Here is a 14,371-nt window from a genome sequence, read left to right on the forward strand (position 1 = left end):
GCATCCAGCCTTAAAATTTTCTACTCCAGCAGACCCTTGATTATAAAAGTAAAGGTTTCACCCTGAAAGATGCTGGGCACCACAGAGAGAGGAGGAAACTAATTTGGTAGGCATTTAATCTGGATGAACACTAAAACAGCCATTAAACTTAGACGATGAAGATGATGGAAAGATGTGAGATTTAGCATTGAAGGTCAGTCAGTATATGAATGTTGAAGTCAGGGAGATAGCAGAAGATGTTATCCGTTTTTAGATATAATTAAGAAAAAAAACTGAGAGAACTCTTTATTTACACATAAATTACAGTTTTGAGAGACATCATAATATAAGGTCAGAGAACAGTGGACCAGTTCTTTCTGCTTTTATGGATTATTAAGGAGTAACCTTCAGTGACTGTAACTCCAGAGTGTATTTGAGTAGTTTGTTCCTTGGTGGCTCACAGACGCATGGGAAGATGAGTGATATATCCATTCTGAGGACATTATACCTTGTGAGGAAAGATTGGCTTATTCTCGGCAGGTGAGTAGCTATCCCAAGTAGAGGAGATGAAGTATCTTGGGATCTTGCTCTGGAGTGAAAGTGAAAGAGAACAGACCAATGGAAAAATACAGCAATTAAATGTCTCAAAATTTCACAAGGCACAGGAGTCCACCCTTGCCATGTCATGAGGCTAAACTTGAAAACCTCAATTACTGAGTCAACCTTTATTTTAATATAATTTTTTTCAAAAAACATGATAGGAAGAAGTGTTGCAGACATGAAAAAATGACTGCAGCAGGGTACAGCAAGACCCTGACAGATGTTGTTATGTCAAAGGCGAAGGCAGAGCATTGCTTGGGCAGTATTACCAGTATATATGCTGGGCTCCCCAGAAGGGTACTAGGCAGAGGCATCAGTCAGAGAGCGAGACAGAGAGAGCTGTGCAGTGAAAGAACAGAACAATAAAACCTGCAGCTTATTCTTTTCAAACGTAAGAACTGGGAACTCATTTAAAGGTGGATTTAACCAAGTTTAATATGTAGCCCTACTTAAAATGTTTGATTACTGTCTCAAGATAAGATATTTTTACTGTTTTGATTATGTAATCTGTATAACTGATGTATATGACTATTAAACAAGTACATGTTATAGATAGTTTTTAATGTGATATATAATATTTAAATATATGGTCAATGAAACATAAAGATAATGGCGTTACATTAGTTTTGTAAGCTTCATTATATGTACAGTTTACAAGTTCCAGCTGTATATGTTTTAGTTTTAATAAATAATAAATAAGAAAACTACATTTCTTTACTGATAAATAAAAGTTACTTGTGTCATACAGGTTTTTTTATGTGTCAATAATACCTTAGCATGTATAGCAGTGCATTAAGACTGTTCAACCTGTTTTCTTTCTATTGGACTGTTTTTTTTGTTTTTTTTTTACAGATTTATTTGTCTTGGAAGAGCGGCCCAGGAGAAGTCAAACACTGGAAGGACATGATTGCAAGACCACGCCAGGCTGTGGCTCAGTGGCACCAACTGAAGGCGTGAGGCTTGAACTCCTTCTTCTCTCTGTCAACCACTTGAGCAACGCAACGCGGAATCTGCTAAGAAATACAAGCAATCAAAATGAGGAATTGAAATAGAATCTCATCAACTGGGGAAGGGATTGGTTGCCTATGAAATCAGTTAAAGACCCCCTATTTTATATGCACAAAAGAAGCACTGAGAGCTCGTTGGCAGCCAATTCGCTAAACGGGTACAACTTCAGCCATCTATCTATCTATCTATCTATCTATCTATCTATCTATCTATCTATCTATCTATCTATCTATCTATCTATCTATCTATCTATCTATCTATCTATCTATCTATCTATCTATCTATCTATCTATCTATCTATTTTCAAGCAGTAATGGAGTAAATGATGACCTGTGTGTCCAGGGGTCCACTCCCTACAGCCTAGCTGAGTGTCCTTCTTTGTGAACCTCTGCTGTCGCTGTTTCTTTTAAAAAAGAACTTTTTTTCTGGCACTGGCACAAAAGAAATCCATTAATAATTTGTTGTCTGTTCCTACGGTGTGTGGTGTGATGTAGCTCCTGACTTAGAGGTAAAAAAGAAGAATATAGCTTTCTATATGAATCCCTTAGAAGTCACAAAAAGACAATGAGACAGACTTTTCAGTCTTTGAATGAGAAACCACTGAACCCCCCAGTTGGGATAGATCATTGACCCTTCGTTTCACATCCATGGCCTATATTGCCAACAGACATTTCCAAAAAGATCGAGGGGGCCTATCCAATGGAATGGAGGGGTTGATTATGGATCAAAAGTGAGGTTGGGGGGGGTTTGGCCAAGGCATCTCTCACACGCAATTGTGTTTGTTGGTGTGTGCGTGTGTTTGTGTTTTCCCTGTAAAGAACAGTAAACAAAAGAGCTCTTGTGCTCACATTTTGAGTTTTTATGCTGTTTGTTTAATTTATTTATTTATTTTTTGATGCTGGCTACAGAGTGTGTGGCTCAGTATAAACATTAATCTGCACTTTTGTTTAACAAAATGCAAGCATTTAATAATTAAATGAACATTTAAAGGGAGGGGTAATGAGTTAAGGGCTGGTTTGATTTAGAAGAGGCAGAGCTGAGAGCTGGCTGATGGGATTCCTGCCTGCCGCCTTGCACACAAGGTACAACCCCAGGATCTCTTGTATATCCTAGGCGGCAGCACTGTTTCCTCTGTTTCTTCTCTCACTTGTGGTTGGTTGTCTCTCCCTCATGACACATCTTTTCAAATTCCATTTTAAACATTGAAGACGTTCAGAGGCATCATTACAGTATGTTTCAACCAGTAAAGCCATTCCAACACATCCCTATTTGTTGTATAACTGTCAAAATCACTTTACTTGAAAAGAGATGTGGTGGATATGTAATAATTAAACATTCAGTCTGCCAGCCTTCTTTCATCCAAGCCAGCCAATGTTGTGTTTCTGCAGAGGCAAGGAGGCATTGGGATAACTTAAAAACTTTGATGGATGGGATAATTTCATACAATGTATTGGTTGCTTATAACTGAGTATTCCTTAAAGTTTTATCATACTATTAGTTTCAGGTTGCAGAAAGTATTTTTCTCATAAATGTGTTTACATGTTGACAATATTAACTGAGGACAAAATATTGTTGCTAGGTAATACCTTATTTCAGCCTTGGAGTGTGTCAGTTTTCCCATCACTACAAGAGGGTGCCACTGGTTAGTCTTCTTGTTCTTACTTTAGGGAGAATCTAGGTTTTGACTGTAACCATAATATCCTTCTTTTTCTTTTTCCTCTTTGTCTTCTCCCACTTATATGTTGGGTCGATGTGCTTGATCAACCTTCTCAGTACAGAACAACCTTAGCTATATAGCTCAGTCCTGCACCTCCTCCTCAGTCAAATGTTTTTCCTTCAGATCCATTTTTACTTTATCCATCCACCTTCACTTTGGCCTCCCTCATTTTCTCTTCTCTTTACAGTGATCCCCTGCCTATCGCAGAAGTTACGATCCAGACCAGGGCCGGATTTTCCTATAGGCTAACTAGGCTTCAGCCTAGGGCCTCAAGATCAAGAGGGGCCTACATTCAAATTGTTAGCAAAATTTTATTATCTCTCATGTAATTTACAAACTTAAAAATGGAAGGTGAAAGGGCCTCATAAGTGGAATAGCCTAGGGCCTCTTTTCATATAAATCCGGCCCTGATCCAGACCCATCAGCGATAGGTGAAAATCTGCGATATAGAAAGACCATATAAATAAACTTTTTTTTTATAGTTTAAGCCTTAAAATACCCCTCCCACATGCTTTAAACATATGTAAACTTATTAAAACACACTTTGTAAACACATATGATATGTGGATGTCGTACTAAGGATATGAGTAACATCTCTCTATTATAAAAAAAAATCTTGGCAGGGAGACCAGGGAGATGAGGCTTGATCTTCTCAGAAGACAATTTGACATCCCGCAAGAGACATTTTAATGTCACGCAAGACAAGGCAGTGAGACAGGACAGCTGCTGTACAGGCTTTTAAATGATCGACGCACAGAGCGACAAGCAGAACAGGAATCTTGGCAGAAGCAACACAAAGCCAGTAGCTGATCCGTCTACTTCTCCTTAGCATGTGTTCAACTCTCCCCCTTCACAATGCGAGCATGAGAGACGTGAAGTGGCAGGAGCGTAGTATGTCTCTTGGGGGGTTTGGGGGGGTGTTAGTTGAGTGAAGCGATCGAGACCAGGTCATCTCAGAGAGACACATTGATAACACGCAAGACTAGACATTACAACCTTAGGAAGCAAAACCCGTGAGACGGTGACTTTTGCACGTCACGCCCTACTTACAAACAATTTAACACAAGTTCACTGACATCTAACCTAGCAGCTGTTGGAATGCTTTTGGAAGACACACTTCAGGTGCTCCCAGCTCTTAAGACAACGACAAGCAGAACACGCAGCTTGCCAGCAGCAGCTGCAGCAAGCCAGCAGATGATCTGAGCACTTCTCCTTAGCGTGCATTCAGCAGATGATCTGAGCACTTCTCCTTAGCGTGCGTTCAGCCCTCACACACTACCCCCTTCCTCCTCCTCCTCCTTCAGAATGCTAGCGGCAGAGACGTGAAATGGCAAAAGGACAGCTGCTGTACAGGCTTTTAAGTGATTGACGCAAAGCGCGACAAGCACAGCACATAGCTGGCCAGCAGCAGCAGCAAGACAGCAGCTGAACTGATCGCATCTCTTTAGCATGCATTCAGACCCCCCCTTCACAATGCGAGCAGCGTTATAAGTCCCGCGAGAAAGAGATTTAACCACGCCCGGGGCAGGAAAAAAAGGACAAATATTGTTTTTACAAAAGTTTTAAAGTAAAAGTGAAAATAATGCATACGTATCAATTCCCATGAAAATAACAATCTCTTTAAATTGTTTATCCGGTAAACCAAACCCGGGGGTGGGTAAGCGAGGCCCACATAACAATATTAATAAATCTGTGATGTAGCAGGGGTGCAATAGCTGAACCGCGATAATGCGGCGGGATCACTGTACTTCCATTCCATCAGTCTTTTGTCCACATATTCATTGTCTCTCCTCATCACAGGTCTATACTACGTCAACTAACTTTCCTGTACTCTCTTAGATTTCTCTCCCACTTTTGTTGTACATCTGATTGTCTCATTTCAGTTCTGTCCTTTTTTGTAACTACACACATCTATCTCAACATTTCACTTCTGCCACATCTAACTTCTTTTCCTGTGCCCCCTTTACCCCTCCATACACCATTGCTGGTCTTTCTCTGTCTTGAAAATCTTATCTTTAACCTTCGCCTCAGTTCTTCAACCACACAATACTCCTGATCCCTTTTTCCAATTGTTCCTTCCACATTGCACTCTATAGGTTAATTCTGCATCTAAATTTCCATCATGGGCTACAGCTGATCACAGATATTTAAATGTATCCACCCTTTAAGCTAAATTATGAATCCTGATCATCATTAAACCTTATATATTCTGTCTTGTTCCTATTTATCTTCAGCCCTCTAGCCAAAGCCCTTCTCCATTCTTCCAACTTCTTCTTCACTTCCCCTTTTCTGGCACTACACAACACAAATTCATCAGCAAAAAGCATGCTCCAGGATTATTGGACTTTTTATCCCATGACCATGGAGGCAAACTAGACCCAACTTGGTGCCAGTCCCAAACCAGATGAATAGAGGGGGTTAGTGTCAGGAAGGGCACCCAGCTGTTAAACTTAGCCAAAACCTTAATTCTGGAATCAATCCAATCAGCTTTGAAAAATGTGACATTTCCATTAATGTCAAACATACAGGTATACCCTTATTACAGAGCTAATAGTACAAGTTTTTTTTTTTTTCAAATCTGGTAAATATTAATAAATTGTTGTGATATATTTAAACTCATTTCCCCATTCAATTTTTAGTCATACTCACTGACATTTTTGACATGAAAATTCTGGCCAGAACTGGGCTCTCTCAATTGGCATCAGGACATTGTGATACCCTCTGACATTATCATCATCTGATAAAATACAACTATATAGATCCAGATGCTAAGTAAAGTGAGAGCCTTGCCACCACCCACTACAATATATTGGTTATGAACTCCCTAAATTGAAACAGCAATACCTTAATTTAAGTGTCACGCAGCTTTGAAGTGAAAAAGGAAACACAAACAGCTGAAAAAACTATTTTCTGAATACCTGTTATTTCCACACAAGGACTAAATACTTCCTTGAAACAGAGCCTCAAAGAGAAAACGTGAGACTTTCTTCATGGCGTTTTAAAACTAAGATGGGGTGAAAATCAAAATGTCTCTTTGCCCAATCAAGGGAGCAAATGGTATTGGATTTTCATACTTTTCATTAGGGTTGTTAGAAACGTATCAATAATATATTACGCTACTAAAGGAAGCTTATACTCATTAGGGTTGTTAAAAACATTTTAATATTAAGTTATGAAACTGAAGGAGGCTTATGCCACTGGCCATACTCTGCTTCACAGAGCATTTATATCACCCTGTCCCGTCCAAAAGTTTTCCGAAAATAAAACCTCTAGTTTGTCTTTGTATTCAAAAGTTTGGAAGCAACAATTACACTTGCAAGAAGCAAAAAACTTTGCTTTCAGCTGTTTAAAATACAGAAGGGTGTCTTCTAAAAATATTTGAGTTGTATTCTATTAATAATTAATCATGAACAAGTGTATGTAAGCACAATGCTAAAAAGATAAAATCAGCTGACATCTATAAACATACAGAATGTGTCCTACTTTATTTTTTAATGGGTACGTTGTATTATTTTCATGGCTGGTTTTACAAATGTGTAAAGATAGAAATGCAAATTGGATCAAGTCATTGATGGGTAAGGAGCACGCAGTTCCACAGACAAAATGAATGACAATATAATCACTGTTGTAAATGGTGCACATCTGGGGAGTTTTACAGTGTATTCTCTAGTACGTTTAGTCATTTCAGATATGAATTCAAAAATCTAGAATGGGATAGTGGATAGTACTCCGCCTCATGGATTCAGCTACTAGGTTTAAACCCTGTGGCTGGCCCTCAGATCTGTCCCTATGGAGTATGCATCTTCTGTCTGCTTTTCCATGGGTTTTCCTTCAGGTATTTTACTTTTTCTCCCTCACCCCCAAAGATGAGCTTGTTAGGTTGGTTGATGATTCTAAATTAGCCCTGTGCGGGTGTGTGTATGAGTGAACGACTGGTGCTTCATTCAGTTTGTTCCTGCTTTGCACTCAGTGCTGCCAGGATAGGCTCTGCCCTCCATGACCCTGAACCAGATTGAGCAGGTTTAAGAACACAATATTAATAGCAATTGTTAGTGATTTATTTATACAATTAAATGCAATATTTATTTTTCTTAACTAAGATATTGTTGAAATATTAATTTAACTTTGAAATTGTGGAAAAGTTTCAAGTAAATGTAGCATAGAGTATATTATATCATTTAGTTGAAAACTAGTTTTGTTCAGCAAGCAATTTTTTTTTCTCTTGTTAACATGAAATTGTTCAAAAGTAACTTAACATTCTCAAACCCACTTAATCAAATTTAGGGGTAACATAAGATAAATATGGTTGGGAATATGATCAGACCAGAAATGGTTTTTATCATGATAGAATGGTATGTACAATTTATTATTTCATTAGCAGAATGTTATTGTTAGGGGGGAAAATAGTGTTGTTCCAGGTTACGCTTGCAGTGGTGTGCACAGTCAGTTAACATCATTTATGTAGAATCACTTATGGCACAACAACATAACCTGCTTAATCCCATTCAGAGTAATGTTGGGACAGGTGCTACACTGGGCACCCACGATGAAACGTCCCTAGACAGGGTACCAGTCCATCCCGGGGCCTGCTCACATACACACACACTTGTATGGGGCCAGTTTGGGAGAAGATTGTTTAGTATGGATTTGGGGGGGGTGGGGTCGGGATCTGGGCACAGAGTGACCTGTAGTGTACTGATGTCCCCTCCAGATCTGGCTCCAAATTTGTGCTCAGAGTTACTAGGCTTTGTCCTCATGCATGTGTGGTGACTAATGAACTGATGGATAGATGAACGGTTATCCATAAATGAATTATCAATATATATAGTGTGTGTGTGTATATATATATATATATATATATATATATATATATATATATACAGTGTATCTATACAGTATGCTTGTGTACCTAAGAACCACTGATAAGGTCAGTGCACCTAAATTATTTGAAGACACTTGTGGTGTACACAGCACTACATCATTTTGACAGGCGACTACATAAAAGTGAACAATGCCATGGCGAAGCAATATTTCAGTTCTATATGAGCCATGCATGCAGAAAGCCAGATTTATACTTTTAATATGCTTTATCTGAAATTTATTTTTGCATTAATAATGGTTAAGTATTATATAATATTTAAAAAGCATATTATTAACATTATCAATCTTTTTAGGCGATAATAAGGTGCCACAGGTCTCGCTGCCTTTTAAGACAGGAGTTTTTTTCTTTTGATTATCACATGCTGAGACTTGTATAAGTAAAATGCATAGTGTTCTTTCAGTTTATGAGCCATCTTTTATTACTCTACAGCTCTGACTGGTGTTCATTGTATATGGTAATTCAACATTATGCTTTTTGAATTTTCCTGCAAAAATTAAGTTAGTTATTTCCATCTCTGCAGCAACTGCTGTTGTTTAAATGCCACTAAAAATGCCCAGCTTTAATAACGTTGTAAGAAAACTCTTTCTCAAAACTTTTCAGAGTAATATCTCTAAGCAAAACATTCTAAGATTCAGTACTACATTAAGTTTATGTAGCAATAATCCATTTGGTCCCATTCTTTTGTCATTAATTTTGTCATTGAGCGTTTTAAATTTAATCTTAACTAATATTTCTTCTGGGTATTTACAGACATGCAAATGGTTAAAATTCAATGTTTAATACAATTGAAATAGCTTGCTTTGATTTGGGTTTAGGACTTTAGTTTGAAGTTTCAGTAACAATAATACTAGCATAACTCAGTTTTAACTTTCAACTAAAGTGGTGTCACTGAAAAAGGACAATGGCCAGGGTATTCATCAGTTCCTGACTACTTATAATCTTTTTGAAAGCCTCCTCAGGTAATTGTACTGTTTTCACTAACTCTGAGCAAATATTTGTACTAGAGGAGAATTAAGATCTTCTGTATGCCCCATATTTGTTAATCAGCTATCAGTAATCAGCTATTATGCCTGAAATCTTGGATCAAGGTAGAATCAGGAAGGAAAGCTATTCCTGGTACCTTTTTCAGAAACACACAAATCTAAACTCTGCTCTCTGTTGCAGAATGTGTATTTCAAGGCCCAAGCATTGATAGATGGGTATCGGTCCAGCAGGTTATCATCTGCTGATGATGGATTACCTGAAGACCTTTTGTGAAAAAGTTTCAAATGGAAACCTAAATTTAATACTGAATGTAAAGAACCAATACAATAAAGAATCACTAGGATTACATACATCTTCAAGGTAACTTTCTTTCTGCAAAATCTTGGTTTACTATATCCTGGGATAGTTACAGATACTAGTGTTTTTCTTAATATCTGTCATGAACTCATGAATAGCTATAGTGAATTCCAGAGTAGATGAAACGTCCAAAAAACATCTATTCAAAAAACGCAAAGGTTTTATATACCAGCTAGTGCAGTGTTCCAAACTTCAGTCATTTCTAGAAGGCCACCGTGCAAGTCATTTGAAGAGCATTATTAACAGAAGTTGCGAGTTATCTTGAAAATCAATGTACGGTGTTATTTTACAGTGTGCTAAAGTGGCCCAAGAGATGGGTGACATTGTCGTGGATTTCTTAACATTCCAGGTGTGCTCCTTTTCCTAAAAACTTTGATGATTTCAGTGCTGTGCATGAGACTCATTTTCCTGTATACCTTCTGGACAATTTGGCTCTTCTCTTCATTTGTACACATATAAATAATAATAATAAAGCAAACAGCCTGTTTGTAATATTTTAGGATGTTTTTTGCTTCGTTTCAGAAATTAATATTAATGCCCCATGGCATTACAGTAGGATAGCCCAGATTTAGTATTTTGTAGGGACTCGTCCTCAGATCTTCCTTGTAAGACCTTGGTGACACTTCAGAATAGGAGCTTAGTCAATTACTGCTGTGTATAACATGGTTTTTGTTATTTTTTTTTTTACACAGCAGTAAGTGACTAAATGGCGAGCAGTAAGTAGGTAAAAGTGTATAAAGTGTAATTGTTGCTTCAGTCTTAACATGACTGAACACAGTGTTGATAAAATGCAGTAACTGACTAGGAGATGCAACTCAGCTACCCCTATTCTTATGTAACCAAATTCTCTGATGTGGTCAGTTTAAAACGTTTAAAGAAGATGCTTCACTAGCTTTAACTTCTTCAGATTTATTTTTTATCTCCATGAAAAGAAAAAGAAAAATGGCAGTTTGCAAGAAAATGACACAGAGGATTAATTTTCCCTTTTGTTGTTTTACATTTCAGCTGGAAATCTTTGTTTCCCAGTCTATAAAGTCAACTGCTAGAAGCCTCATAGTGGCAATAAACTATTAAGTGAGCACCTAATGTGTAAAATCGGTAGAAAAGCGGACACAATGCAGCTGGGGGCGGATGCAAGGAAGCAGGTGTCCTTCTGAATTTTCAAAACAGTTTTAGCTGTTGATCAGTTAGACTGCAGTGACCTCTAGTGGGGATAACTTTTAATTACATGGTGCTAAGAACACAAGCCGGCCAGCAATGTGTCCTTTTGCTCTCAAGCTAATGCCTGCATGGCTCTGCCCTTCTGAAAAGACCAAGACTCTTATATTTTTTTAAGCATCTGTCGTGTACAGGTGTAGAACCCCTCCCAGTCAGGGTTTAACAATGCATTATTCTTAGTATCAGTAATAATATAAATAATAATAATCATTTTATGTTATGTCGTGTGTGCTTGTTGTTTTTCTTATGGTCTATCTGCAGAAACAAAAAGGCATTGTGAATTTTCCAGACTAAATGTACAGATTGTTTAAATATTTGTTGTATACAGATTTTTTTTGTTATTATAAGAAAAGAGGAAATAACTGCAGATTGTCCTCCTTGAATAAGGACATTTGATTTTTGAGGTATTCATGTTGGTGTCACAAAGCCCTGGGAGTGACAGAAAAAAAGAGTGTTTCCTCAGGTACCTCTTCCCCTGAAAAGTCCTGCTCCATTCCAAACAATCATATTTGTTATTCATGAGTTCTTATGTTTTAAAACCAAATGGTCTTCTTTCATGTTTATTTGTTGTTTAGTAACATTGCAGAAGCATGACAGTGTACAAAACTTCTAAATCAGTTTACTTTAAGGGTTACATTTACCTAAGACAGGGCTATGGCAACATTTCTTTTCATGCTTTTGGCATAGATAGATAGATAGATAGATAGATAGATAGATAGATAGATAGATAGATAGATAGATAGATAGATAGATAGATAGATAGATAGATAGATAGATAGATAGATAGATAGATAGATAGATAGATTCAATATTAAAAATATTAAACAAAATATTTGGATAAAAAGGTGAAATTAGCACAATAGTGTGCCATTTTAGAAATCCCCAACCTACTCTCCTTCAAGATCAGAAGACATATACCTATTTTTTGATGTTTCTGTTTCTGCAATGATATTAAACATTTTTTTAAATATATATATTTTTTTATTTTGTAAGTACGAGAAAAGTGACAGTTGGACAAAAGACTTCTCTGGCATATTTTCATTAATGTTTCATCGCTATACTTTGGGATTGTACTGTGCACAAAATGTTACCATTGTCTCCCCTTTTCAGCAGAATACAGCATGCTGGGGCTGCAGATAAACATGGGATGGGGAGACGGGATATAACACTCTTATTTTCAGATCTGTGCAATAAAATAAAGCCAAAAACTTTGTAGGAACCGACCAAAAACCTTTCTTGGTTCCTATTTATGTCTGGCTAAACATATGTGTGTATGTGTTGTATATGTATATATATATATATATATATATATATATATATATATATATATATATATATATATATATACTCATATACACATATACATATAATTTTTGTATCATTTGTTTAATATTATATCAGACTTAACTGAATAAAAGTCTTATACATGAATTGAGAGGAGAAGAGTTTCTTCTTTATCTCTTTGTCCCTCCCAGGATATCGTCACCCAACAAGAGTGTTGATGTTAACACATAATTGTGATCATTTATTGCCAACTTTCTGAAGTGTGTATGTGTGTGTGTGTGTGTGTATGTATGTATGTATAGGTGTGTATGCATACACTTTATACATATATATATGTATATATACTGTATATGTATATATACATATATATATTTTTCCAAGGGTAGAGATATAACTAAAGATATGTATACAGTATATATAATGGACATTATTTTCCTTAAGAGGGTTTCAAAATATCAAATATTGATTATCAACAACAAAAAAACCCTTAAATGTCATGAGAAATATGTTTAATGTATCAAAGGATTATCCAAGATTGTCAAGGTTAATGTTTGAGCAATGCAGCTGGATTCACAAATGTTACTTTATGCACTGAATGGCTAAGTTGCAATGTGTGATGCTCCCTCTGTATGAGTTATCTTGTTGTGGTAGGATTTCTGTCAAACGCTAAGCTGTTGTGGAGACCAATTCTTGCAATGAGAAGCCACTGTCTCTTCTTTATTTAGGTCCCGGTGTGGGTCTTTTTCTCATTACTCAGTTGAGCGATGGACAAAGCTGTGATTGTTTGGCTCATCTGATCGGCCAGGATGGTGGCAGACAGACTGTAGAGCTGAGTACCAATCACCTGGGTTGACGCTGTTTTTTTTATATACTCGTATACTAACTGAAGTTGTGTCTGGGGAGAGGGCATTTCTTCTTGTTGAGTACATTGTGTTTACTGCCTGTGCGCTGAATAGAAGACCTGGAGAAAAAGTCCCACTTATGGTGTATTACCCTGCCATACAGCATCTATAGTAACCTGGCGTGGCAGAAATGGATCAAGGTTTTACTGACCAGCTATACAATGAATTCAAGCCTTTGCCTCTTGGAATAGTTTTAAACTGAGAATATCATCTTAGATATGCCAAAAGGGCATTTTGTTAAGTGAATGAGCCATATCCCACACAGTAGGGTTGCACGAAGCTGAAAACACTATTGAACTATTGAACTATTTTCAGTGTCACTGTAAGCTTCTCCCAACAAACGGAGAGGAGTCGATTCAGAGGAGCCGGTATTGGGACCCTTAAAGTGATGAGAAGTTATTAAAGAGACATTCATACCAGGATGTTCAAAAAATTACCAAGAGACATGTTGACACCAGATTATTATGCTTATTTATTTGTAGGCTGACATCTTTATAATCTTTTAATGAAAATGACTCTGCAAGCTGTAACATGGCAAAAAGAACTTGGAGAAGTGTCAGCTAATATATGGCAATGGCTCCCTTTTAACAACATTGTGAATCCCAGTGTTTCGATTTTTAACTCCTTCTTTTTAATGAATTATTGCACCAAACAGGTGCTGCTACTTTTTTAAGAGCATAACTGCTGTTTCTTTTACACTCTCCACTCAAGACAGACATCTAGAGAAACTACAGTGTTTCAGTGGTCCCCAGCTGCTTTGTCTTCAGTAGTATCAGCAGCCTTGATAGTGAGCACCAATGGTTTTACTGCTACAGACACCTGATTATTTGCTACATGTAATTTTTACCCCAATATTGATACTACACCAGCCGCACTTTTTCTTTCCATCACCACTGATTGTTTAGCTGCACATCTCTTGCAAGTCTAACAACTGTTTCACTGTTATTCACTCACACTCTTGATTCCTTTATGGTGTCAATTTGGTTTTTGTACAATGAAAAGATGTTTTATTCTTACACCGTTTTTTTTAAAAAATGGCCATATTTATGTCTAGAGTGAGAGATATGAAGCAATTGATTTCAGTGCTCTTAACTATTAAAACAATACAGACTGGAGCAAAATATGTGGCCCTGTTGCCAGTGGCACTACTTCCACTTCATACAAAACATGTCTGCCTTGTTTAATTTTATGTAATAGTAGGCTCGTTCGCAGAATTGAGGGAGCAGTACAGAGCGAGCAAGAGAGAGAGAAACTCAAACACACTTGCCATGAAACAATTTCTATGATCCCAAAGCCATAAAGCGTAGATGCAAGGTAGAGATGCATGGCCACAAAATGCCAGACTGTTCAAAGAAGTGGCTCAAACAGTCTAGAAGACACCTCTATTCAACAGAAACAGGGACTTCATTTCTTTCCAAGCCATTTGTGGTCTTCTCCAGT

At 37.2% G+C, this 14,371-nt stretch overlaps 1 protein-coding gene across 3 annotated transcripts in view; it reads left to right on the top strand.

Moving 5' to 3' along the window:
- Positions 1-11,737, top strand: part of LOC114646258 (synaptotagmin-7-like) — a 527,399-nt gene extending 515,662 nt beyond the window's left edge. For all 3 annotated transcript variants that reach the window (XM_051921809.1, XM_028794371.2, XM_051921824.1), the window contains one exon: positions 1,432-11,737. In XM_051921809.1, coding sequence (XP_051777769.1) covers positions 1,432-1,536 — 105 coding nt within the window. In that variant the 3' untranslated portion in view covers positions 1,537-11,737. The remainder of the gene's footprint in view (positions 1-1,431) is intronic.
- The last annotated feature ends 2,634 nt before the right edge of the window (positions 11,738-14,371 follow it).

Source organism: Erpetoichthys calabaricus, chromosome 2 (genome assembly GCF_900747795.2).
Source record: "Erpetoichthys calabaricus chromosome 2, fErpCal1.3, whole genome shotgun sequence".
Lineage (NCBI taxonomy): Eukaryota > Metazoa > Chordata > Cladistia > Polypteriformes > Polypteridae > Erpetoichthys > Erpetoichthys calabaricus.